The sequence below is a fragment of the Mesoplodon mirus genome, assembly GCF_964341445.2.
Source record: "Mesoplodon mirus genome assembly, chromosome: 1".
NCBI classification, from domain to species: Eukaryota; Metazoa; Chordata; class Mammalia; order Artiodactyla; family Ziphiidae; genus Mesoplodon; species Mesoplodon mirus.
This window is the reverse complement of record NC_138976.1, coordinates 10,403,711-10,430,851: the sequence shown is the minus strand read 5'-3', so window position 1 is coordinate 10,430,851 and position 27,141 is coordinate 10,403,711. Positions and strand designations below refer to the sequence as shown.

At 39.7% G+C, this 27,141-nt stretch overlaps 1 protein-coding gene across 7 annotated transcripts in view; it reads right to left on the bottom strand.

Moving 5' to 3' along the window:
* The window catches only part of SCAI (suppressor of cancer cell invasion), a 114,913-nt gene that overhangs the window by 48,560 nt on the left and 39,212 nt on the right, over positions 1-27,141 (bottom strand). For 5 of the 7 annotated variants that reach the window (XR_014293748.1, XM_082617651.1, XM_082617652.1 and 2 more), the window contains one exon: positions 13,068-13,199. Coding sequence is in view for 6 of the 7 variants with exons in the window: in XM_082617651.1 (XP_082473777.1) it covers positions 13,068-13,199 (132 nt within the window). In the remaining variant the exon portion in view is untranslated. Of the gene's footprint in view, positions 1-13,067; positions 13,200-15,510; positions 16,700-24,594; positions 24,663-27,141 lie in introns of those variants that run through there. The other 2 variants (XM_082617656.1, XM_082617654.1) reach the window with 2 other exon arrangements.

The following is a 27,141-nucleotide window of genomic DNA, read 5'->3' as shown; positions in this document are numbered from 1 at the left end:
TGTCAAGGGAGAAAACAGAATTAGAACTCAGTATTTTATTTCATGACTATATAATTTCAGGTGTTCAGTGGAAAGGGCTTTAGAGGAAGGGACTTTTCTATGAGGGCTAAAAGCACATAAAACGTGGTCGGCCTAAAAGGGTTAGAACAAGGCTCCAAACGTAAGTTGTAATATACAAGTATTTTCTGATTTATAGCTATGAACAATGTTGACTAAATTCTATACAATTTTTGTTAAAAGAATTTAGAGCATCTACCATTCCAGTCTGAAGACTCAGCTATAAAGACAGCAATGTCTTTTTCAAAACAGTGTTTAAGTTTTTTTTTAAAAAAAACTTCCTAAAGGGTAAGTCCCATGATCACCCTTTTTCTAGTGAAACATATCATAGAAGCTATTATACTCTAATATGATTAGAGTCCAAAATTAACTAAGGTACTTTATAAAGAGTTTTAGATAAATTCCTCTACTATTCAGAGCTTGACTCTGGTTTTAAACTCTGAATATACCATTTGGTCATTATTACTGTCGGTGGAGATGGGAAATTAATGGTCCATGGAATTAAATTAAATGGGGCTGTGTGAATTATCCCACAAGCTAAATGACCTTCTATTTCACATTTTGCAAAGGCACCTTTGTTATAAATTGGCTGCTCATATTCTTTTGCCAAGTTTTCAGAGGAAATCGAAAGCGCGACGCTAATCTCACTGTGTTTTAAAATCCTCAACTCTTATCAGTGAAAGTTGGGAGACTATTAGTGGAAATGATTAAACCTACTTCTCAGAGATGTTTCAAATGTAAAGTTGAGATGGCACTTACCAAGTTTCTTCCAAGTTTCCATAAATCAACCACCTTTACTAAAATGAATTAGCTAAGATCACTGATGCCTACCAACACCTAAAATCCAAGTCCAATAGCCACTTTCCAGTCCTTATATCAGTTCTCCCTATGACATTGACATGGCTCATCACTTCCTCACCATGTTGTAACTCTCTCTTCTTTCTGTTCTAACAGTCTCTTTCATTGGCTTCTCTTTCCTTAGTCTGGTCCTAAAATGCATGGCTTCCCCAGCATAGGTATGTGTAATACACATAAACACACACACACAGACACCCACAGACACACACACACACACACACACACACACTAAAATGAGGATCAGAGAGCTTAAATGATTTGCCTGGGAACTCATGGCTGGTAAACTGTTGAGTTATGACTGAAATTCATAACCCCTTTGCGCCTGTAATCTAATACTCTCTCCTTTCTACCACAGGGAAAAACAACCTAGATTTTGATTCTACATTAGTAAAGTCCTTCTCTGGGAGCTCACTCTTAGAATGCTGTTGACAACAACATTGTGACTTGTTTTGATAACAAGTCAAAAACTCTGAGTTGTGTCCTAATAAGCAGAAGATTAGGGCACACAGAGAGACACCTGGGATGCACATGCTCAAAGAGACAACCATGTGAGGACAGAGCAAGAAAATGGCCATTTGCAAGCCAAGGAGAGAGGCTTTAGCAGGAACCAACCCTGCCGACATGTTGACCTTGGACTTCCAGCCTCCAGAACTGTGAGAGAATAAACTTCTGTTGTTTAAGCCACCCAGAGTGTGGTATTTTGTTGTGATAGCCTCAGCAAACTAAAATAGTAAGCGATAAAGTAGCCTTCAAATCCCAAAATACAAACGGGTGGGAATAAATCACCAACAGCCAAAAGACCTGAACGCTATCAGTATCTGTGCAGGAAGAGAGAGAAGAAACAATGGGGACAGAAGATGGACTATGAAGAAGAGAACCTCCCAAAACAGCCAGTATGTATCCACTGGAAAGCACAGTGGACCATTTTGAGAACAGAAATGAAAGGTGGAGGAATTCTGCCTGAGCCAATAGCCACATGTGGCTAATGAGTACTTGAAATGTGTCTAATTAGAATTGAAATGTGTGAAAGTGTAAAATATTCAGTGTACTTCAAAAACTCAGTATGAAAAAAAAGAATGTAAAAGATCTCAATACTTTTTCTATATTGATTACATGCTGAAAGAAAATATTTTAGATATATTGGATCAAATAAAATATACTGTTAAAATTAATTTCACTTTTTTCTTTTTACGTTTTTAAAACCTGGCTACTAGAAAAATTTTAAATCACATTTGTGGCTCACATTAAATTTCTGTCAGTCAATGCTTCTCTAGATCACGTGATTATGACACCTACTGCACCCTGGTGGCAGCCCACCTCAACTGCAAGTGCAACTATTTTGGGTAGCAAACCATATAAAATGAAAGCAGGCATCACAAGCTTGTACAGGTAGTTTAGAGTATTACCTCTGAAATAACATATACTTTATTATTACCTCTTCGCAGAACTTTGCCTCTAGGAAAGTACTAATTTTTTGAAGAAGGAAGAGAAATGAGAAAAAAAGAGGGACAAGAGAAGTAAGAGAGAGCGCAAGAGGGGGTGGGGGGAGAAAGGGGACAGTGGAAAAAACTGTTAATTTCTCAGTTATCCTTTCCTATATAGGAACCAGGGCATCCTAAAAATAGGCTGTTGAAGAAAGCATAGTAGAGGATTTCTTCTTTACTTTGAAATATAAGGAGCATGTTTAATCAAAATTTCTGCCATTACTTTTATTTAAGATCAATACACTTCACTTTGGTGCACTTCTTTGCATATTTGTTTCTTTATTGCCTCCAACATTTATTTTGGCTTTGAGTATTTGCTCCTCTGGAGTCAATAATTAGTGATTTGCAGGCCTCTGCTGTTTCAAAAGTCATGGATATCACTGGTAGGCACAGGTGCATATCTCAAATACATGTCTCAAGATGCTGCCTTAAATAATCTCGTCAAGTATTCCATTCTGCTTCGACAGTCTTAGTCACCATGGTAACTAGAACCCTGCAAGCACTTAGGCTTTTGATGGTTTTCTGACATTACTGAAAGCTATTTCTAACATCATTCTCACTTCATTACTACTGTAACTACATATGCAAGAGCTATTATAAGCAATACGCCATTCATCTTATCTATTTCTCACTCTCTGGACTATGTTTTCTTACACAGTGAGTGGATAGAAGAGATTATTTATTATGCACATATTATAAGGAGGTATTTTCAGTCAAGTTGTAGTGATGTGCGTGAACCTAGAGTCTGTCATACAGAGTGAAGGAAGTCAGAAAGAGAAACACAAACATCGTAAATTAACTCATATATACGGAATCTAGAAAAATGGTACTGATGAACCTATTTGCAGGGCAGGAAAAGAGACACAGATGTAGAGAACGGACTTGTGGACATGGCGGGGAAGGGGAGGGTGGGATGAATTGAGAAAGTAGCATTGACATATATACACTACCATGTGTAAAATAGACAGCTAGTGGGAAGCTGCTGTATAGCACAGGGAGCTCAGCTCGGTGCTCTGTGATGACCTAGAGGGCTGGGATGGGGGGTGGGGGTGGGAGGGAGGTTCAAGAGAGAGGGGATATATGTATACATGTAGCTGATACACTTCGTTGTACAGCAGAAACTAACACAACATTGTAAAGCAATAATACTCCAATAAATAAATAAAGTTGGTCTAATAGATCTATATCAAGCCCTGCTGCCTGATATCAGAAAATGCACCTTTTTTACTTACTGTTGGAATATTTACATATTTGGCTGTATATTGGGCCACTACAAAACTCTCACTCATTTAAAAAAATATTTAAAAAAAGATATTCATGGCTGGGAAAATGAAAAGGCTCTGACAACTTGGATGACAACTTACTACATATAAGGCGAAAAGATACACCTTCAAGAGTAAAGAGAATATGATAGAATAAACGTCTTATTAAACTAAAAAAAAAAAAAAAAAAAAGTAAAGAGAAAGTTTATTGTACCCAAATAAGGCATTACGTATATAGAAACTCTAGCCTTTCATGCACTGAAACATACTTTTTCACTCTGCTCGTAAACAGTTAAAAAGCCCAAGTGAGGGAATACAAGGGGGTTGCTGCTGTGCTGTACGTTCTCTTTCTTTGTCCAAGTACAAGGCCCATGGATATGTTCAGTTTGCAAAAAATACACTTATAATACGTGTACTTTTCTGCAAGCATATTAACATTGCAATAATAAGTTTAATAACCAGCTTGTGAACTCAAGAAAGAAAGAGAAAACACAAAGGAAAGCTTGCCAAAAGATAAGCACCAACAGTGAAGGGAAGGCTGGGAATCACAGGCCCCATGTTAAAAGCTGATTCTGGGGGCCTCCCTGGTGGCGCAGTGGTTGAGAGTCCGCCTGCCGATGCAGGGGATACGGGTTCGTGCCCCGGTCTGGGAGGATCCCATATGCCGCGGAGCGGCTGGGCCCGTGAGCCATGGCCGCTGAGCCTGTGCGTCCGGAGCCTGTGCTCCGCAACGGGAGAGGCCACAACAGTGAGAGGCCCGCGTACAGCAAAAAAAAAAAAAAAAAAAAAAAAAAAAAAAAGCTGATTCTGGGACTTGCCTGGTGGCGCAGTGGTTAAGAATCTGCCTGCCAATGGAGGGGACACAGGTTCGAGCCCTGTCCTGGGAAGATCTCACATGACGCAAAGCAACTAAGCCCTTGTGCCACAACTACTGAATCCCACGTGCCTACAGCCCGTGCTGCACAACAAGAGAAGCCACCGCAATGAGAAGTCCGCACACCACAACGAAGAGTAGCCCCAGCTCGTCACAACTAGAGAAAGCCACGCACAGCAACGAAGACCCAATGCAGCCATAAATAAATAAATTTATTAAAAAAAAAAAAAAAAGCTGATGCTATCCCACCTGGACTCCCACTTCCACCCCTTTCCCAGAAGTTCCAAAACTGGTCCAGAGCCACTCCCAATATGTTTCTCTTTCTCTATAAGCACTGTGATTCTGTTTTCTATTCAGACCAACACAAAAATGGGGGGGTTGGGAGGGAGACAACCAAAAAAACTATTCTTTTAATTATTCCCAAGGAATCTTTTCTATTTCAAAAGAAATGTGCAAAAACTACATCAACGCTTGAAAGCAGAGATGTGTTTAAGTTCCATAACTCAAAGAGGTTCTTCGGAGAAAAGTGTGGGAAAGAATGCCACACATCCCTCCAACCCACCACCACGGGCAACTAACAGACCTACAGATCTTCTGATCGCTTTCCAATCGAGGTCTAACAATGAACAAAACACTTTCATTTATATAAACAAGCACAGAAAATACACACACTCACATGCACCAGACACCGTGAGAAAATCAGCCCCCCAGAAGAAAGAGACCAAACTGAGCACTAAGAGCAAAGAGTCCCCACTAAGAGTTAATATGGCTTACAGAACATAAATTTAACAGAGAACTTCTGATAAAACAAGATCATGTAAAAAATACTATTTTCACAATTTGCTTTCTTTTAATTTAACCACATACTGTGGGCAACTTTTCATTTATATCTCCACCAACATCTTTTTAATAGTTCTATATTATTCTGTGGGTGTGTGTGAAATGAATTTTCTTTAAAAATGAAAAGAAAGGGGCTTCCCTGGTGGCACAGTGGTTGAGAGTCCGCCTGCCGATGCAGGGGACATGGGTTTGTGCCCCAATCCGGGAAGATCCCACATGCCGTGGAGCAGCTGGGCCCATGAGCCATGGCCACTGAGCCCGCGCGTTCGGAGCCTGTGCTCCGCAACAGGAGAGGCCACAACAGTGAGAGGCCCGTGTACCGCAAAAAAAAAAGAAAAAGAAAAAAAAAAGAAAAGAAAGGGGCTTCCCTGGTGGCACAGTGGTTAAGAATCCGCCTGCCAATGCAGGGGACACGGGTTCGAGCCCTGGTCCGGGAAGATCCCACATACAACGGAACAACTTAGCCCGTGCGCCACAACTACTGAGCCCGTGAGCCACAATTACTGAGCCGGTGCACCTAGAGACCATGCTCTGCAACAAGAGAAGCCACCGCAATGAGAAGCCCGTGCAGCGCAATGAAGAGTAGCTGGCCGCAACTAGAGAAAGCATGCATGCAGTAATGAAGGCCCAACACAGATAAAAATAAATAAAATACATTTTCTTAAAAATGAAAAGGAAAAGAGTCAAAGTACTAATCTCTCAGTAAACTACAGACTTGCATTGGCACTAGCCACATCTGCTCAAACAAAAACCCAAAAGCATATAGAGAAGATATATACTTTGCTCACCATAAATCTAGTTTTTGTAGAAATAATTAAGGCTTGTTTAAAATGAAGGGGACCTGGGACTTCCCTGGTGGTGCAGTGGTTAAGACTCCACACTCCCAATGCAGGGGGCCCGGATTCGATCCCTGGTCAGGGAACTAGATCCCACATGAATGCCACAACTAAGAGTTCACAGGCCACAACTAAGGAGCCCACGTGCCACAACTACGAAGGCAGCGAGCTTCAACTAAGGAGCCTGCCTGCCGCAACTAAGACCTGGTGCAACCAAATAAATAAATAAATAAATATTTAAAAAATAAAAATAAAAAAATAAAATGAAGGAGACCCTTCACACAAAACACTGAAAATAAATCCCTGGTGGATTTGCTTACCCACTTTTCTAGGTCGGAATGAAATCATGAAACGATCACCACAATAAGTCACAATAATAACATCCATCACCATACGTAGATAACAAATTATTTTTTCTTGTGATGAGAACTTTTAAGATCAACTTTTTAGCAACTTCCAAATATACAATACAGTATTATTAACTATAGTCACCACACTGTACATTATATCCCTATTACATATTTATGCTATAGCTGTAAGTTTGCACTTTTTAACCCCCTTCACCCATTGCATCCCAGCCCCCCTCTTCTGCCCCTGGCAATCACCAATCTGTCCTCTGTACCCATGAGCTCAGTTGTTTCTTTTGTCTTTTGCTTTGGTTTTTGTTATTTTTAGATTCTACATAAAGTGAGATTATATGGTATTTGTCTTTCTTTGCGTGACTTATTTCATTTCAGCATAATGCCCTCAAGGTCTATCCAGGTTGTAAATTCCAAGATTTCCTTCATTTTTAATGGTTGAAGAATATTCATATATATATATATATATATATATATATATATATATATATATATATTCCACAATTTCTTTATCCATTCATCCACCAGTGGACACTTACATTACTTCCATATCTTGGCTACTGTAAATAATGCTTCAGTGAATATGGGGGTGTATATATCTTTTCAAGTTAGTGTTTTCATTTTCTTCGCATAAATGCCCAGAAATAGAATTGCTGGATCCTGTGGTAGTTTTAACATTTTAAGAACCTCCATACGGTCTTCTATGGTGGCTGCACCAATGTACATTCCCTCCAACAGTGCACAAGGGCTCCCTTTTCTTCACATCCTTACCAACACATGGTATTTCTTTGTCTCTTTGATAACAGCCATTCTGACAGGTGTGAGGTGATATCTCATTGTGCTTTGATTTGCATTTTCCTGATGATTAACAATGTTGGGCACATTTTCATGTACCTGTTGACCATCTGTACATCTTCTTTGGAAAAATAACCAGTCAGATCTTCTGACCATTTTCTAATCAGATTGTTTGTTTTTTTGATTTTGAGTTGTACGAAAAGGATTAATTCCTGATCCCAATATAGTTTTAACTACTCAAGAACTAAACTGAAATAGGTATCCTAAGCATTATAATAAACTTCTCTGACAATGAATAAACAGTCCTAAAGATTAGATCTCACACAATTTTTCCATGTATTAGGGCTTCCTACTATTTCCACAGACACAATTTTACTCTGCCGTTATTCTAAAAGTAAATAAAACCTTTGTTATAGTTAAAATGGCACTTTAAAAGAATCAAAATGAGGGAATTCCCTGGCAGTCCAGTGGTTAGGACTTGCCGCTTTCAGTGCCATAGGCCCAGATTCAAGCCTTGGTTGGGGAACTAAGATCCCACCAGCCGCACGGTGTGGCCAAAAAAAAAAAATCAAAATGAGAACAGTTTTGAGCTGGTAAAATATATTTACACAACCAAAACATTGAAAAAGAAGGTGAAGTTCACCTTCATTTTTAGGTAACACGTATTTTTGGTATGTGGCCAAAGGATAGAGATGTACCTGAAAGTGATTTATACACTGTGGAGTGCTATGTGGAAGTGTGTTCTGTCATTGTTACTGTTTCAGCAGTCAGAGAGTGATTTGAGTCCAGCAGAGAGTCTCCAGCAGAAGACTACTTGAACTTTATGATTCATTTATGATTCAGAATCAGATCCGGAAAAATAACCCTTTTTAAGAAGAGAAATGCCACTGCTAAATTCAATATGCTTCTCAGATATACTGAATAAAGAATTTCCATTCACAAACACATCAAAATTTCTAGTGTCTGTCTTACTTGAATATACAGATAGAACAGCTAGTAAACTTTGGATCAAATACATAATATCTAGTTTTTTAAAAAGCAGTATAGCGAAAACCACTGATATGAAATGACAAGGTGAAACGTGTTGGGCATATGGTGGACAAACTGAATACATTTTCTAAAAATGCTGAGAAAAAGAACAGAGATGAAAATCAAAAGAGAGTAGATGATTAATAGAGGCTTTAGATTGCAAATTCAATCTAAGCATTACAGGTATGAACAAGAAAGGAGAAACAGGGAACAAGCAAGAAGAAAGAAAAAATGAATTAATCAATTGAAAAAAAATATGTTTTCTGATAAAGAAATGCTTAAGATCTCATACCATACACAAAAGTTAACACAAAATGGGGCTTCCCTGGTGGCGCAGGGGTTAAGAATCCACCTGCCAAGGCAGGGAACATGGGTTCGAGCCCTGCTCTGGGAAGATCCCACATGCCGTGGAGCAACGAACCCCATGTGCCACAACTACTGAGCCTGCACTCTAGAGCCCATGAGCCACAACTACTGAGCACGCACGCCACAACTACTGAAGCCCGCGCACCTAGAGCCCGTGCTCCACAACAAGAGAAGCCACCACAATGAGAAGCCTGCACACCGCAATGAAGAGTAGCCCCTGCTCACAGCAACTAGATAAAGCCTGCGTGCAGCAATGAAGACCCAACGCAGCCAAAAATAAAAATAAAATAAAATAAAAATCATAAAAAACTTATAAAAAAGTTAACACAAAATGGTTCACAGACCTAAATGTAAGAGCTAAAACCACAAGACTCTTAGAAGGAAACATCATCCGAGTAAATCTCAGTGACCGCAGGTTAGGCAATGATTTCTTAGATATGACACCAAAAATACAAGTGATGAAAGAGAATGATGAGTTGGACTTCATTAAAATTAAAAGCATTTGTGCTTCAAGGGACACCATCAAGAAAGTGATGAGACAACTCATAGAACGGGACAATATATATCTGCAAATCATTACATCTTACAAGGGACTTGTATCCAGAATATACAGAAAATGACTACAACTTTAAAACTAAAAGATAAATAAACCTATCTGAAAATGATCAAAGGACTGGAATAAATATTTTCTCCAAAAAAAAGACATAAAAATGGCCAATAGGGCCTCCCTGGTGGCTCAGTGGTTGAGAGTCCGCCTGCCGATGCAGGGGATACGGGTTCGTGCCCCGGTCTGGGAGGATCCCATATGCCGCAGAGCGGCTGGGCCCGTGAGCCATGGCTGCTGAGCCTGTGCATCTGGAGCCTGTGCTCCGCAACGGGAGAGGCCACAACAGTGAGAGGCCCGCGTACCACAAAAAAAAAAAAAAAAAAAAAAAAAAAAATGGCCAATAAGTACATGAAAAGATGCTCAACATCATTAGTCATTAGGGAAATGCAAATCAAAACCATAATGAGATACAACTTCACACACACTAGGATGGCTATCATCAAAAAGACAGACAATAACAAGTGTTGGTGAGGATGTGGAGAAATTGGAACCCTCATACATTGCTGGTGGTACAGTTTCCTGGAAAAACAGTCTAGAAGTTCCTCAAAATGTTAAACTTAGAATAAGTACCATATGAGCCAGCAATTTCACTCCTAGGTATATATTCAAGAGAACTGGAAACACAAGGAACTTGTTCACAAGGTTTTGGCTGAAACCCAACTCAGCCAAAAATAAAATAAATAAATAAATAAATTTATTTATTTATTAAAAAAAAAAAAAAAAGACTTCAAACCAGGGCGTACTGGGGTCGTTTTCTGAATTATAATAGTGAAAGAAAAGAATTCTTTAAAAAGATGCATTTAATCTATAAAGCAAAAGAAACCAAAATGATCTCAAAGATCTCTTCTGTAGCACAAAATAGGAAACAGCAGAGTGTGGGAGTTAAGAACATTGTCTTTGGAATCCTTCATTTAACAGATGTTTGTGAAGCACCTGTGACGTGCAAGACCCTGGCTTAGATAGCAGAGAAACAGTGACACATAGGGTACTACTCCTAGGGATATTTCATTCTAATGTAGGAAGACATCATAAGCAAATAAGATCACTTGAGGTAGTGATGAGTTTTATGAAGAAAATTAAATGAATATAGAGATGAGAAAGTGATTGAAAGTGTAGCTTTAAATACAGTGGTCATGGAGGACTCATTTGATGACCCTGTATTATCTTTATAATTGTAAATTTTTTAAAAGATATATATATATATTTTTTTATTGTGAAGACATATTTACTCTCATGCAGTTATTTAATAACCGATGTGAGTTAAAAGCTCCTTCAGTATCTCCAAGGTGAGCAGAAAGGTGCATTACCCAGTGCAGGTTACCCTCCTCACTTAAGGGCATTCTTCTCTGGGGAGGTGGGAATGAAAATGGGCATAGCATTTTAGTTGCTCAACATTATTTACTGTTTACGAAGCCAGGTAAATTACATATAAGTAGACTCCAAACATTCTACTAACACCACAACTAAGCAGCAGAGTATCAAAATGATTAAACCTTAAGCAACTATAGTAGAGTCAAAAAATCTACAGGCAAGATTCAAAAAACTTATAAAGCAGAAGGGCAATAAACTTCTGATAGGCAGTAAACTTAACTCACAGAACTTTCTTATCCTCCCTTATTCTCTCAGCTGTATGTAACTCCATGAAGTAGGCTTTGTAAATGTGTTCCAACTCCTCCCAGTCAGAGGCTTTGCCTTATTCCTAACATTGCATTTTAGAGACTTATTATTTTGATAGATTGGACTTTAAAAAAATTTTTTTAAAGAAGTGTCTTGGAGTATAGTTGATTAAAGATATAATCTTTAGGGACTTCCCTGGTGGTGCAGTGGTTAAGATTCTGTGCTCCCAATGCAGGGGGCTGGGGGTTCAATCCCTGGTCAGGGTACTAGATCCCACATGCATGCTACAACTAAGAGTTCACATGCCACAACTAAGGAGCCTGCATGCCACATCTAAGGAGCCAGTGAGCGGCAAATAAGGAGCCCACGAGCCAAAACTAAGGAGCCCGCCTGCTGCAACTAAGACCCAGAGCAACCAGATAAATAAATAAATAAATAAATAAATAAATTCAAAAAGATACATTCTTTAAAAAGAATTTTTTTAATTAATTAATTTATTTATTATTTTTGGTTGCATTGGATCTTCATTGCTGCGTGCAGGCTTTCTCTAGTTGTAGCAAGCGGGGGCTACTCTTTGTTGCGGTGCATGGGCTTCTCATTGCGGTGGTTTCCCTTGTTGTGGAGCACGAGCTCTAGGTGCGTGGGCTTCAGTAGTTGTGGCATGTGGGCTCAGTAGTGTGGCTCACGGGCTCTAGAGCACAGGCTCAGTAGTTGTGGTGCACGGGCTTAGTTGCTCCACGGCATGTGGGATCTTCCCAGACCAGGGCTCGAACCCATGTATCCTGCACTGGCAGGTGGATTCTTAACCACTGCGCCACCAGGGAAACCCAAAAAGATATATTCTTTAAAATAAACTCTGTCAGTACAATTCCGATCCTAGGGATGTAGAATAAAATTATAAAATATGTGAAAAGAAGATTGCATTTTTACCCAGAAATAAACTGCAAATTAAAAATAACTCACTGGGCTTCCCTGGTGGCGCAGTGGTTGGGAATCCCCCTGCTGATGCAGGGGACACGGGTTCGAGCCCTGGTCTGGGAAGATCCCACATGCCGCGGAGAAACTAGGCCCGTGAGCCACAACTACTGAGCCTGTGCGTCTGGAGCCTGTGCTCCAGAACGGGAGAGGCCACGACAGTAAGAGGCCCGCGCACCGCGATGAAGAGAGGCCCCCGCTCACCGCAACTGGAGAAAGCCCTCGCACAGAGGGGAAGACCCAACACAGCAAAAATAAATAAATAAATAAATAAAAAATAGTTTATCAGGAAAAAAAAATAACTCACTAAACACAACACTGTAAACAACTATACTTCAATAATTAATTAATTAAAATAAAAATAACTCACAATCTTTACAATTATTCACTCCTATATAAAGTTTCCCCAAAAAACCTATTTATCCTTAGTATTTTACCCATAGCATGAATTTATTTATGACTGAAACTAAGCTATTGAAGCTTTAGGTCTGAAGTAAGTCAATATCCTAAGAATCTCATGAAATGAAATACGGCTAAACCATTTAAATAAAACAAAATGGTACAAAATTATTTACCCGCCACACACAAGAATACACAATCAAAGACACATTTTGACAAAATCGCATATAGCTTCTGCTACCAGTCAGTCAGGGCACGCACAACTAATGTAAAAATAACACTGTCTAGAACACTCTTATTTTAGTTAACAGATACTTTATCCTAAGAAAAAGAAAGAATAAAAGAAATAAGCAAATAAACAAGTATACAGAAAATGTAACAGGAGAGAAGCCCCAGGTTCACTTGCATATGCATCCCAGGCTCCTTAGTTATCACAATGTGTAAAATCAGATGTAAAATAGGTATGATGTGGAGTAAGGTATACAAGACCATCTAACAAAACAGCTCTCTCAACTTGAGTAAAACAATATAAGTTATCCTCTTCTGTTGTTTTCTCACCTGAGAATGAAGAAAAAAAGCATGATCATCTCTAGTACAGATATTTATATAACATTCTATCCATAACTTTTCAGAAACTTACTATACATCAGCCATGGAAAAAAAAGATACAGAACTAGATAAAAGTTTAAGGCATCAAGAGTCCACTAACCTTAACCCGTTGAACAGTTGCTTAGATTTATCCAGAAGGTAACAAAAATCTGTAACTGTTTTCCTCTCTCCCTGTGGGATGTCATCTTCAGCTCCTCCAGAGGACATGATTTCTTTAAGAGCAAATTCAGTCCTGTAAGAAAACATATGCCTATTTACCAAGTAGGTGAAAATAAAAAGAGAAACAGACCTTAGTTATATCATCTGATAGCATTTTTTTAATGATAGAGACATCTTCTGATTACCATCAAATCATCAAAATAATTTAAGTATAAGATGGTGTGGAAGGGGCTTCCCTCGTGGTGCAGTGGTTGAGAGTCCGCCTGCCGATGCAGGGGACACGGGTTCGTGCCCTGGTCCGGGAAGATCCCACATGCCGCGGAGCGGCTGGTCCCGTGAGCCGTGGCTGCTGAGCCTGCACGTCCGGAGCCTGTGCCCCGCAACGGGAGAGGCCACAGCAGTGAGAGGCCTGCGTACCGCAAAAAAAAAAAAGATGATACAAAGAAAAGGACATATTTTGTTGTGGGTTAAATTGTGTCCCCCGGCAAAAAAAAAAAAAAAAAGTTACGTTGAACTCCTTACCCCTTGTACTGTCAATGTAAACTTATTTGGAAATACGGTGTTTGCAGATATAATTAAGATGTAAATTAACATGAGGTCATATTGGAATAGAGTGAGCCCTTAATCCAATATGACTGGTATCCTTACAAGCTGAGGAAAAAAGACACAGAGACAGACACCCACAGAGAGGAGAAAGCCATGTGAAGACACAGACACAGAGGGAAGAGAGCCAAATGAAGAAAAAGACAGAGACTGGAATTATGTAGCTACAAGCCAAGGAACCGCCAGAAGCTAGACAAGAGGCATGGAACAGATCCTCCCTCTGAGCTTTAAAAAAGGAACCAATTCTGCCAATACCCTGACTTTGGACTTATGGCCTCCTGCAGTATGAGAGCACAAATTTCTCTTGTTGTAAACAACCCAGTTTGTGGTAATTTATTACAGCAGCCCTAGGACACCAATCCATATGTGATACAGTCCTAACACAGATTACAAAATAGGCACAGGAGCATAAGAGCACTGAATGCACACAACTGCTCAAAGACTTGTTCTGCTAAGTACAGAGCATCTGGCAAATTATTGACCTGGTTTGTTGACAATTTCTTTTTAAAGGAAGTCTTGACAAAAGCAACACGAGAAACTGCTACTCTGGACTGAATTCTAAGTAAATGGTGGGCAATACAAAAGCATGAAAGAAATCTATGCAGAGTCACAACAGCAGCAGAAAGGGCCTCAGAATAAGACAGAAGAAGCATTCCTGTTCCAAACACTTTCTAGTTTTGTGACTGTAAACAAAAAACTATAGCTAACACTGAGTTGCACATTTTTAATCCACAAAAACAAGCAATTTACACTTGTTCTGCTACCTCAGATAACTGCTGTGAAGACAGGTGTGAAAGAAGTCTGAACACTATATAATGTATAATACCAACCATCATTATTATTCTGCAGTTTAGTGATGTTTCAAAAAGATAGGGAATGACCCGGTGATTAGACCTAGAAGGGAAATAGGTCGAGAAAAGAATGGAAGTACACAGAAATGAAACCAAAGTATAATAAAAAAGATTTATTCTGACAAAGTAGAGAAGATATTTATAGAAATCACATGGTAGGAAAGAGACATTTTCTTATGCATTCAGATTTTTTAAGACAGGTAAAAGAGATGGAATGGCTATATAATTAAGCATCAGCATTAGAGAGTCTCACATGTTTTCTCAGCTATAAAAATGGAATATTAATAATAGCTTCCTCATAAAGCTGTTGGACAATAAAATGAACTAATGGATATAAAATTGCCCTGTAAATTATAGTGTAGTTTAAAATTATTAGTTGTAAAATTGTTATAAATGCATTCAAAACAGAGCATTAAAAAAAACAGCATAAATTGAAAAATAGCAAGTACAAAACAATGTTGAATGTGTGTGTGCATATGTGGGGGGTGATTATGACGGTTTTGCTATATTCAATAAAAAAGGAACAAGAAGCTACTGCTTCAGATGGCATTCCTATAATAGGATCCAAATAGAGTGCAAAGCATCTTCACGTATCAAAGAGAGCAGAAAAATATCCTGAATTATGTACAAATTATTTTCTGAAAACAAGTTTTCTGACTTACTCCAACATGCAATTGCAGTTAAGTTTCAAGCTATAATAACAATTCTAAGAGAAATGCATAGGTACCAAACTGCTCATGGTTCAGTACAGAAAGAGACTGAATGAACTGAGGGCAAAGAGAGGTTAAGAAAAAAAAGCCAAAAGAGCGAAGGCATGGAGCAGAAGTGATAATACAGACATATAGCCAGAAGGCCATTTGTAAGATATTGTCCAGGAGACTATACAGATATCATTTTGCCTACCAAATGTGGAGAAACAGAAGTGTTTACCTAATACATCTGCATATGCAAATTCCAGTACTTATTCAACTGAGACATAGCACACAGCCTAAAAGAAAGGAAAGGAAGCCTGTCACTCAGTCAGCCATCTAAAAAGAACAACTATCAGGACTTCCCTGGTGGTGCAGTGGTTAGGAGTCCACCTGCCAATGCAGGACACTGGTTCGATCCCTGGTCTGGAAGGATCCCACATGCCGTGGAGCAACTAAGCCCGTGTGCCATGACTGCTGAGCCTGCCCTCTAGAGCCTGCAAGCCACGACTACTGAACCCTCGTGCCACAGCTACTGAGGCCTGCGTGCCTGGAGCTCGTGCTTCACAATGGGAGAAGCCACCGCAATGAGAAGCCTGCACACCGCAATGAAGAGCAGCCCCCGCCCGCTCGCCGCAACTAGCCCACGCACAGCAATGAAGACCCAACGCAGCCAAAAATAAATAAATAAAATAAATAAATTTTAAAAAATAAAATGAAAAGAACAACTATCAACAAGATACATGCAAAGACTATTTATGAAGCTAATGGGGCAGGAAACACAAAACTATGCAAAATGAAAGAAAGTAACAAATATTTATACCCTGGAGAATGATGCGAGGAAACATGACTTGAAGCAGCCTGGGGCTAATAAATCATAAACACTGTTTTGGGTGGAAAACCCACAGAGGCAGCAGTCAAATACTATGTAGATCAATTTAAAGGGCCATTTACTCACAACACAAAAACTCGAGAGGGAACAAGATGTTCGGGCAAGAGTCTCAATCAGCTACCACGACACTACTCCCATTCAGTAGGTAAAGAAGCGCAGGCCACACAGACTTTTCTTTTTTTTTTTTTAATAATTAATTTTTATTGGAGTATAGTTGCTTTACAATGCAGAATTTTCCTTCTTAATCACATACAAAGATAGCAGCAGCAGCAGCCAAAGGTCACATAGACAATACGCTAAACAGGTACTATGGGGACTTCCCTGGTGGTCGAGTGGGTAAGACTGTGCTCCCAATGCAGGGGGCCCAGGTTTAATCCCTGGTCAGGAAACTAGATCCTGCATGCCGCAACTAAGAAGGCTGCATGCCGCAATTAAGAAACCCGCATACCGCAACTAAGAGTCCACAGGCCGCAACAAAGAAGCCTGCATGCCACAACTAAGAGTCCGCATGCTGCAATGAAGAAGTCCGCATGCCACAACTAAAGATCCCTCATGCCGGAACGAAGATCCCGCATGCTGCAACGAAGACCCAGTGTAGCCTAAATAAATAAATAAATAATAAATTAGCAAAAAAGAAAAACAGGTACTATGCAAATCATTTGAGGCCACCCAAACCCAACATCTCAGCATACTCTGAGAGAAGGTTGTTAGTCATGCAAATGTTAGTTAGGTCATACCTGATTTGTATTAAGAAGAATTAAAGGGGCTTCCCTGGTGGCACAGTGGTTAAGAAGCTGCCTGCCAACGTGGGGGACACAGGTTCAAGCCCTGGTCTGGGAAGATACCACATGCTGTGGAGCAACTAAGCCTGTGCACCACAACTGCTGAGCCTGCGCTGTAGAGTCTGCGCACCACAACTACTGAAGCCCACGTGCCGCAACTACTGAGCCCATGTGCTGCAATTACTGAAGCCCGTGTGCCTAGAGCCCACGCTCTGCAACAAGAGAAGCCACCACAATGAGAAGCCCGCACACCACAACGAAGAGTAGCCCCTGCTCACCACAACTAGAGAAAGCCCGCGCGCAGCAATCAAGACCCAACGCAGCCAAAAATTAATTAATTAAAAAAAAGAACTAGTGACTTCGCTGGTGGTGCAGTGGTGAAGAGTCCGCCTGCCAATGCAGGGGACACAGGTTCGAGCTCTGGTCTGGGAAGATACCACATGCTGTGGAACAACTAAGCCCATGTGCCACAACTACTGAACCCGCGTGCCACAACTACTGAAGCCCGTGCTCCTACAGCCTGTGTTCCACAACAAGAGAAGCCACTGTAATGAGAAGCCCGCGCAATGCAACAAAGTGTAGCCCCCCACTCACTGCAACTAGAGAAAGCCTGCGTACAACAACGAAGACCCAACGCAGCCAATAAATAAATAATTTTTTAAAAAAACTAAAAAAAAAAAGATAGTTGTGATTTATACTGTAACAATTTTGCTTTCCTAAATTGCATTTTTAATCTGCAATAAGCTGGAAGCAGAAGTAAAAAAATAATAAACTTTTCAACAAAAGAGAAAGTTATTGTTTCTTTTAGCAATAACTGATTGGAGATATATATATATATATATATATATATATATGTTACAACTTTATTGAGATATGATTTATATACCAGGCAATTTACCTATTTAAGAGTACAAGTCAGTGATTTTTAATATATTCCTAAGTTTTGCAACCATCACCACATTCAACTTTAGAAATTTTCATCACCCCCCAAAGAAACCCCAGATTCATTAGCAGTCATATCCCCATTTTGCCCCCAAATCTTTTCCCTCCAACCCTGGGCAACTTCTAGTCTACTTTTGGTCTCTATGCATTTAACTTCTGGATATTTCATGTAAATGGAATCATACAATATGTGACCTTTTCTGACTGGCTTCTTCATTTAGCATAATATTTTCAAGGGTCATCTACATTGTAGCATATATCAGTACTTCATTCTTTTTTATGGCTGGATAATATTCCATTATACAGGTATACCATATTTTGTTAATCCAATCATCAGCTGATGGACATTTGTACTGATTTCACTTTTTACCTATTATGAATAATGCCACTATGAACATTTGTATACAAGTTTTTGTGTGGCCATGTTTTCATTTCCTTTGGGTATACACCAACCAGTAAAATTGCTGGGTCATACAGTAACTCTGTGCTTAAACTTTTGAGGAACTACCAGACTGTTCTCCAAGATGGGTGCACCATTTTATAATTGCAGCATGCATGAGGGATCCTACTTCTCCATATCCTTGCCAACACTGTCTTTTTCATTCTAGCCACTCCACTGGGTGTGAAGTAGTATCTCACTGTGGTTTTGATTTGCATTTCCCTGATGGCTAGTAATGTTGAGTATCCTTCCATGTGCTTGTTGGTCCTTTATATATCTTCTTTGAAGAAATGACTACTCAGATCCTTTGCCTATTTTAGGGGTTATTTTTTTTTGCTATTATTGAGTTGTAAGAGTTCATTTATTTATTCTAGATATAAGTACCTTACCAGAGACTTCCCTGGTGGTCAAGTGGTTAAGACTCCATGCTCCCAATGAAGGGGGCTGGGGCTCGATCCCTGGTCAGGGAACCAGATCCCGCATGCCACAACTAAGAGCCTGCATGCCGCAACAAAGATCACACATGCAGCACCAAACATCCCGCATGCTGCAACTTAAGACCTGGTGCAGTCAAATAAATAAACAAATAGTTTAAAATAAATAAATAAATAAGTACCTTACCAGCTATATGATTTGCAAATATATTCTCCCTTTTTCTGGTTTGTCTCATCACTTTCTTAGGTAGATTATATTTCTATTTTTTCTTTTGTCATTTTAACCTTATTTTTATCAAAATAATGTATACAGAATTAGCAATTCAACAGTACCCAAAAACACTTAAATGAAAAGCAGCAGCCCACTGGCTCACCCTTCCTCCACCAGCTCCAAACCACCAGCAACAACAACTTTCAACTCTTCTGGCTGATTCACCTGGTAGTTTCCCTACAAAAGCCTACATAAGAAGCATTTCTTGCAATTGCTCGATTCATCCATTTTTGACGTTACAGATTTTCTAAAATGACAAATAAGGAATTAGTTCTCTTATACTTCTAGAACCCCTCCCAATATTGTTATATCATTATTTGGGGTTAAATCAGTGAATCTTTAAATTATATACCTTCCAGTTAAATCAATAATTAATGTTTAAATAATGAACGCTTTTATAACTTCATTATATGGCATCAAATAGGGTATTAAGAGAGAGGGAAGATCAGCATATAATTGAGAAAGATCCTTAGACATCTTTAACTGATAGCAGGCTGCACTTCTTTTAAATCCTATTTGTCATTTCTTTTTTTTTTTTTTTGCGGTACACGGGCCTCTCACTGTTGTGGCCTCTCCCGTTACAAACACAGGCTCCGGACGCACAGGCTCAGAGGCCATGGCTCACGGGCCTAGCCGCTCCGCGGCATGTGGGATCCTCCCGGACCGGGGCACGAACCCATGTCCCCTGCATTGGCAGGCGGACTCAACCACTGCACCACCAGGGAAGCCTCCTATTTGTCATTTCTTAAATAATTTTTCACAGTTGTTAGTTAAATGTTATACTGTTTAACCTAATTTCAGAAAGAGAGTCTCTTCATATAAAAAATGCCTTTACCTACCTCAATTACTCATTAGTTGAGGGAAACCATATTCTTTGGGTCTGTGCATGACACAATTATTCTGTGGACATGGTGACAACTACAGAAGTTATAAGATGGTGCTTAAGAAATTCTAGTAAGCGTCCAAATCTATATGTGTTAGCAAACATGTGCTGGTGACTTTTAATATAATGGTATTTCATGGAACATGGGGAGAAAGATGTGGGAAACAAAGTCAAGAGCACGTCCCAGTTATTAACACACAGTTTTCATGCAAGATTCAATCACAAAAGCAGGAATCAGATCCCTTCCCTTTGTGAAGGGAATAAGTGCACACCACTTATTAACAAAGCACACAAATTACTCCTTGAATTATAATGATAAACAAAATGACATGCAAATTATAAAAGGTACCTTGATTGCCTACATACAACCAGAAAACAGCTTAAAATATGGGATTACTTGTCTAGAGGAAAGTTACCAAGAAGAGAAATCACCCCTTAACAACCCGGACTTGTGGTCACTTGCAGCTGAAGGAAGAGAGGGGCAGGAGGCAGGAGAAATCCAACTCCCAGCAGCCAGAAACTACGCCAGGCACTTTATATACCCATTTCATCTTCACACCTCTCTAAGGCAGGCACTATTACCAGCATTTAGAGATGAAAAAAGAGGTTGAAGTAAGTTATTTATCCAAAGTTACACAATTGGAAAAGTACTCCAAAGTCATGCTCAAAGGACCCTCACAGTCAGCACCCTTGTATGAGAATGCAAAGATTACAAAATCGCGTTGTCTGATCTCATTATCCCAGTGCTTCAAATCCTGTGGGCCCTGTCTCCCCTTCCCTTAAAACATAGCTTAGAGCATTTTTAAGGCTTTTCCTCCCAGTAACTGGAAATCAAATCACTCTTTAAAAAAAAAACTTACAAAACCCAAAAGAATCACTACAACAAATATTTTTAAAGAGGCTTTGGTTATCAGATCATCCCGTTAAGGAATGAGTCCAACTACTAGATATTTGACTTCAGGCATGTTATTGAACTTTTCTAAGCTTTGAGATTTCTTCAACTCCAAAATGGGGATTATAATATTTACCCTTCATATAGCTATTATGATGATTCAATTAGACAATATTCGTAACACTATAGTCCAGAAAGTGCTATAGTCAGTAATATTAAAACTGGTATACGAGTCTATCAATCACAGTACAAACAGTCCAGTGGTCATTCACTTGACAAACACTGACTGAGAGCCCCCTATACGCAAGGTATTTTTTAGGTGCTGGAGTACAACAGTGAACAAAACAGGCAGAATCCCTGCTTTCACAGAGTGTACTTTGTAGTGGAGAGAAAAAAAGAAAAAAAGATAAAATAAATATAATGTTCCAAGTGCTAAGAAGTACTATGAAGAAAACATGGCAGAGAGTGTGATTGGGGGTGATATTTTAGTCAGAGTAGGTGAGGCGACCTCTGAGAAGGTAACACTGGAGGGGTGACCTGAATGGAGTGACAGAGTGAGCCAAGTAAGGATCAGGGAGGCTCAGGTTCCAGGTGGAGGGAACAAGTACAAGGTGCTGAGGCAGGAGTGTACTTGGTAGACTGACGAACAGCAAGAGGTTCTGTCTATAAGTACAACAATGGAAAAAAAACCCAGAAAAACCCAGCTCCTCATAAACAAATATAAACAGGATTCATGGCTGTTGCTTTTTGAGCACTACATAAAAGAGGCAGACGCATAGCACGGGGAGATCAGCTCGGTGCTTTGTGACCACCTAGAGGGGTGGGATAGGGAGGGAGGGAGGGAGGGAGACGCAAGAGGGAAGAGATATGGGGATATATGTATATGTATAGCTGATTCACTTTGTTATAAAGCAGAAATTAACACACCATTGTAAAGCAATTATACTCCAGTAAAGATGTTAAATAAATAAGTAAAAATAAAAGAGGCAGAGCAAGAGACTAAAATCCAGACACTCATTTCCCAAGCCCAGCAACCTGGTGGGGGCTGAACCTGCCCGTAGCAGGTATGCATTTTTCTGAATGACCCATCTAGCCAGAGACACTGCCTTGGTCTGATTTGCACACAGGTTCCAGGTAAGCCCCTGCAGCTCCTATAAGACTTCCGTTTCAGTAGAATTTATTGGATCTACAATCATCAAAGTGGTGTTAATATGCCTGTCAACTGAGAATTGGAAATAAACTAATTATGTTGAACTAGATTCTATAATGACATTCATTAACAAAGAGTTATAATGTGAGATAATAACAACTTTCATTGTTCTCCTTGATCTTGATAAAATGTTTTAATCTAGTAAGTTAAAATATGGCTGTGTGATATACACTGAATCTGGACTCTGAAGACCCAAGTACAAGTCTCAATTGTGCCATTTTCTCCAAAGTCATTCAGCTGACGGTTTAACCTAACTTCGGTTTCCTCACTTGTAAAGTGAGGAAATTCTATTCAAATGTAATCATTTTCTTATTAAGACATCAAGTAAAAAAGCAAATGCAATTATAAATATTATAATAAAAGGAGACAATGGTTTTATCAAGGAAAAAGACCTTGTGTATATCAATTGACGTTAAACTAAAAATCAAATAAATAACACCCGGCTTCCACATTAAAAAAAATAAAATTCTTTGCTGCTGAGGAGTTCCATCTGTTCCTGCTGCTTATAACCCACCTAGAGGGTGAAAATGTGCCATGATGATGATGATGTCATAAAAACAGAGCAACACCGCTGACTGAGGATTTCTCATGAGAGGACCAAGCGTCAAATTGATCAGAGTCCTCTCATCTGGGCTGATCAAAAATCTTAATCTTCTGCAGCCCTCTACTCTTGGCAAACTTCAGGTCTGTCCTTAGCACAAGGAGGCAGCTATTTTTTAGCCAATAGAAGTCATTAAACTGACTTAAGTGTCTCCACCTTCTCAAAATGTTCCTGGATCAACCCTGTCAGAAACTGTTTTTCTCCAAACTCTAAATTACTCTCATTTAGCTCAGCTGCCATATATCAGTCATTCATGTACATTCACCATCCTCTTACTAAATTTTGTAAGTTACTTGAAAGCGGTAGCTGTCTGAAATCTCCTTCCTCAAAGCACCTTGTACAAGGGCTCTGAATACTGTTCCCAGACAACTCCAGAAGATGAATTGATCAAAGGTAGTGAAAAAGTCTGTGTGTACCCGCCATATGGCAGGCCCTGTTCTGGGTGCTGGAGAATTTTTTTTTTAAATATTTATTTATTTGGCTGCACCAGGTCTTAGTTGTGGCATGCAGGCTCTAGTTCCCTGACCAGGGATGGAACCCGGGCCCCCTGCACTGGGAGCGCAGAGGGAAGTCCCTGTGTGTGTGTGTGTGTGTGAATTTAAGATACCAAAGATGACCAGAAGTAAAGAAAAGTGACTGTGGCAGGGACTTGAGAATCTGCAAAATCTGGAGATTTTCATCACCTGAGCATCTAGGGATGCCAAATAACTGGCATCTAGAAAATGAAAAAAGGTAAATGTTCACCCTTCTGAGAAAGAAGTCTATAATAGATTGGCATAGTGGTGCATGAAGAGCCTATACTATAAGTGTCTTGTGAAGACAAGGAAATCCCTCAAAATCCCAAAGCCTTCACCAGACTTCCGATCTAAAAATATGCAGATTGGGACTTTCTTGGTGGCACATTGGTTAAGAATCTGCCTGCCAATGCAGGGGACACGAGTTCAAGCCCTGGTCTGGGAAGATCCCACATGCCACGAAGCAACTGAGCCTGTGCTCCACAACTACTGAGCCTGTGCTCTAGAGCCTGCGAGCCACAACTACTGAGCCTGTGTGCCACAACTACTGACGCCCGTGCACCTAGAGCCCGTGCTGCGCAACAAAGAGAAGCCACTGCAATGAGAAGCCTGTGCACTGCAATGAAGAGTAGCCCCCACTCGCTGCATCTAGAGAAAGCCCGCGTGCAGCAACGAAGACCCAAAGCAGCCAAAAATAAATGAATAAAAAATGAATAAAAATAAATAAAAATTAAAAATATGCAGATCAATTATCAGGAGACTGACTTCTGATATCAGCATGTGTTCTACAAAGATATGTTTGGGACCAGCACAGAGGCGACATAGCAGAGTGGTTAAGGACACTGCCTGCACTCAAATCCTGGCTCCACTACAAACTACTCAAATAGAGCTGTGTGGTACCCGCCAAGTTATTTAACCTCTTTGTGCCCCAACTTCTCCATATGTAAAATGTGGATGAAATAGGATCTGCCTCTTCGGGATGTCATGAAGTTTAAATGATAATGTATGTAAAGTGTTCAGAAGAGAGCCAGGCACACATTAAATGTCATTATCGTAGGATTACCGTTTAATTTACCATCTAAACTGGGACAATTTGGTGAATAACAAGAGACATTATTAATAATGACATCAAGACACTGCAAAATCTTAGACTGCATCAGGCAAACCAGACATATGGTCACCCTATGAGTCAGTGTTCAAAGAAACCTAGTAAGTGTGACCAGAGAATTCCCTGCTTCACCTCTTTACATGCAGGCCACCCACAGATGCAAATACCAAAGGTTAACAAGTGAATTACATTCATCTGCATGCAAATGTGTTGGCACTAAATGAGCATACTTAGTTTTTCCTGTAAATAGCTTCAATTGTAATACACCAATCAATATCAGCACAATCCCTCAAGATCAATGACAAGCATCCAACAAATACTGAGGACATGGTAACGGTAACAAGCAGAAAGGTCACCTTGCTTGTTAGGTAAGGTTAAGTTGTAAGGTAAGACTTGCTCCTAGCCCTCAAGAAGGTAACCATCAGTTAAGTGATTCCTGCAGGTAGTTTCCTCCAATCATTCCCCAGAGGCCACCGCTATAGCAAATTCACCAAAGCAGGAAGGAATCTCAGAGAAATACTGAAAAAGATGAAAAGGCGACTTGAAAAATGAACACAGTAAAAAAGAGAAATAAAGTACTTCATTATTTTACATGGCACTGCCAAATAGTTTAAGACATTCTTCAAAGAAAAAACAAAATTTGCAAAAAGCATTTGGGACAGATAGCTTTTGTTTTGGCCTATGCAGCAACCATTTCCCTTTCTTTGCAGAATTAATGCTCTTCTGTTACATGCAATCTCATTAGAAACAAAAAATTCAACTTGGAAGAAAACATAATTCAAGAGAGGGAAAAAGAAGGAGAAGGAGAGAAAATGAATCAGGGAAATTGTGTGTGATACTGGCTCAAAAAGAGTTCTCATGTTTTAGAGACAGGTACTGAAACATTTACAGATGAAATGATGTGACGTCTGGGATTTGCTTCAGAATACTCAGGGTCAGGGGAGGGGGTGTGGATTTGGATGAAATGAGACTGGCTATGAATTCATGATTGTTGAAGCTAAATGGTAAGTACATTGGGGGATAATTATTCTACTTGATTTTCTCTAAGTTTAAAATTTTTCATAGGAAAAAAATTTAGTTCATATACAGTATGGTCTTAACTTTATAAAAGCATTTCTCTATTCTTCTGTATATATGCATGGAAAGATATTGGGGATAATGTTAATTAATAATTAACATTAATTAATATTATTTAACATATATGTTAAATAATCATTAACATCTAGTGTTAATGATTTCTGCGTGGTGAGATCTGGGATAGCTTCATTACTTTCATCCTTGAATTTTCTACATTGTGTGAACCTCAAAACAGTAACTGTGCATTACTTCCCCAAACATAATGGAGTGATATATCTTAAATCAAAAGCCTAAAATCAAATATGACAACAAATATGTTAACATTGGTTAAATTTGGTGTGAATATGAATAATTATTTTCTATTTGTATTTTCTGTATTATTATTATTTTTTTTAATATTTATTTATTTATTTTGACCGCTAGGGGTCTTAGTTGCAGCGTGCGGGATCTTTAGTTTTGCCATGTGGGATCTAGTTCCCTGAATAGGGATCAAACCTGGGCCCCCTGCATTGGGAGCACAGGTCCAGCAGGGAAGTCCCTTCTGTATTATTTTTAATTTAAACATTAATCAAGTACTTGTGAAGATTCTCTAACATAGGTTTCTCAACCTTACCACTAACATTTGGGGCCAAATAATTCTTTGTTGTGTGTGGCTGTCTTGTGCACTATAGAGTGTCTAGCTGCATCCCTGGCCTCTACCCACTGGATACAAGTAGCACCACTACCAGCCTATGTGTCGTGACAATTAAAAACACCTGCAGGGGCTTCCCTGGTGGCGCAGTGGTTGAGAGTCTGCCTGCCGATGCAGGGGACGCGGGTTCGTGCCCCGGTCCGGGAGGATCCCACATGCCATGGAGCGGCTGGGCCCGTGAGCCATGGCCGCTGAGCCTGCGCATCCGGAGCCTGTGCTCTGCAACGGGAGAGGCCACAACGGTGAGAGGCCCGTGTACCAAAAAACAAACAAACAAAAAAACAAAAAACACCTGCAGGGACTTTCCCGGTGGTCCAGTGGCTAAGGCTCCGTGCTCCCAATGCAGAGGGCCCAGGTTCGATCCCTGGTCAGGGAACTAGATCCCACATGCTGCAACTAAGAGTTTGTATGCCGCAACAAAGACTGAAGATCCTGTGTGCCACAACTAAGACCTGGGACAGCCAAATAATTAAATAAATAAATTTTAAAAATAAAAAAATAATAAAAAAATAAAAACACCTGCAGATATTACCAAATGTGCCCTGGGAGGTAAAATCACCCCTAGCTAAGAACCACTGCTCTAACATAACATATATCTCATCCAAAGCATTCTCAATTCTGCAAAACACAGATTCCCCAATCCTTAAGTATATCCGGCACATCTAAAAATAGTTTTCAACATTATATCACTTTCTCTCTTATTCTTAATGCAGTTACCACTCTACTTGTAGCTCAGACTACCTCAAGTAGATTAACCAATTTTGCTGCTACATGTTTAATGATTCAATAAAAATTATACTATTTATGACACTTACTTAGTTCCAAAGCCTGAAACTAAAAACCTTAGGCTATATATAGTACTATAACCTTCAAAAATATGGGGAAAAAGCATTAAAAGGTTACATAATCCAATCTTCTTAAAATGTACTACTCAACCTTTGGTCAAACTAAACAGTCCCCAAACTAGCCCCAAAGCAGAGTAACTCACACAAAGATGAATGATCAAAGGATAACACAACTATCATCTAGCCTCTTACTACTCAAATGAGATCTGCAGACCAGAAACATCAGCATCACAGCAGAGCTCATCAGAAATGTAGCATCTCAGGCTCCATCTCAGACCTACTCAATCAGA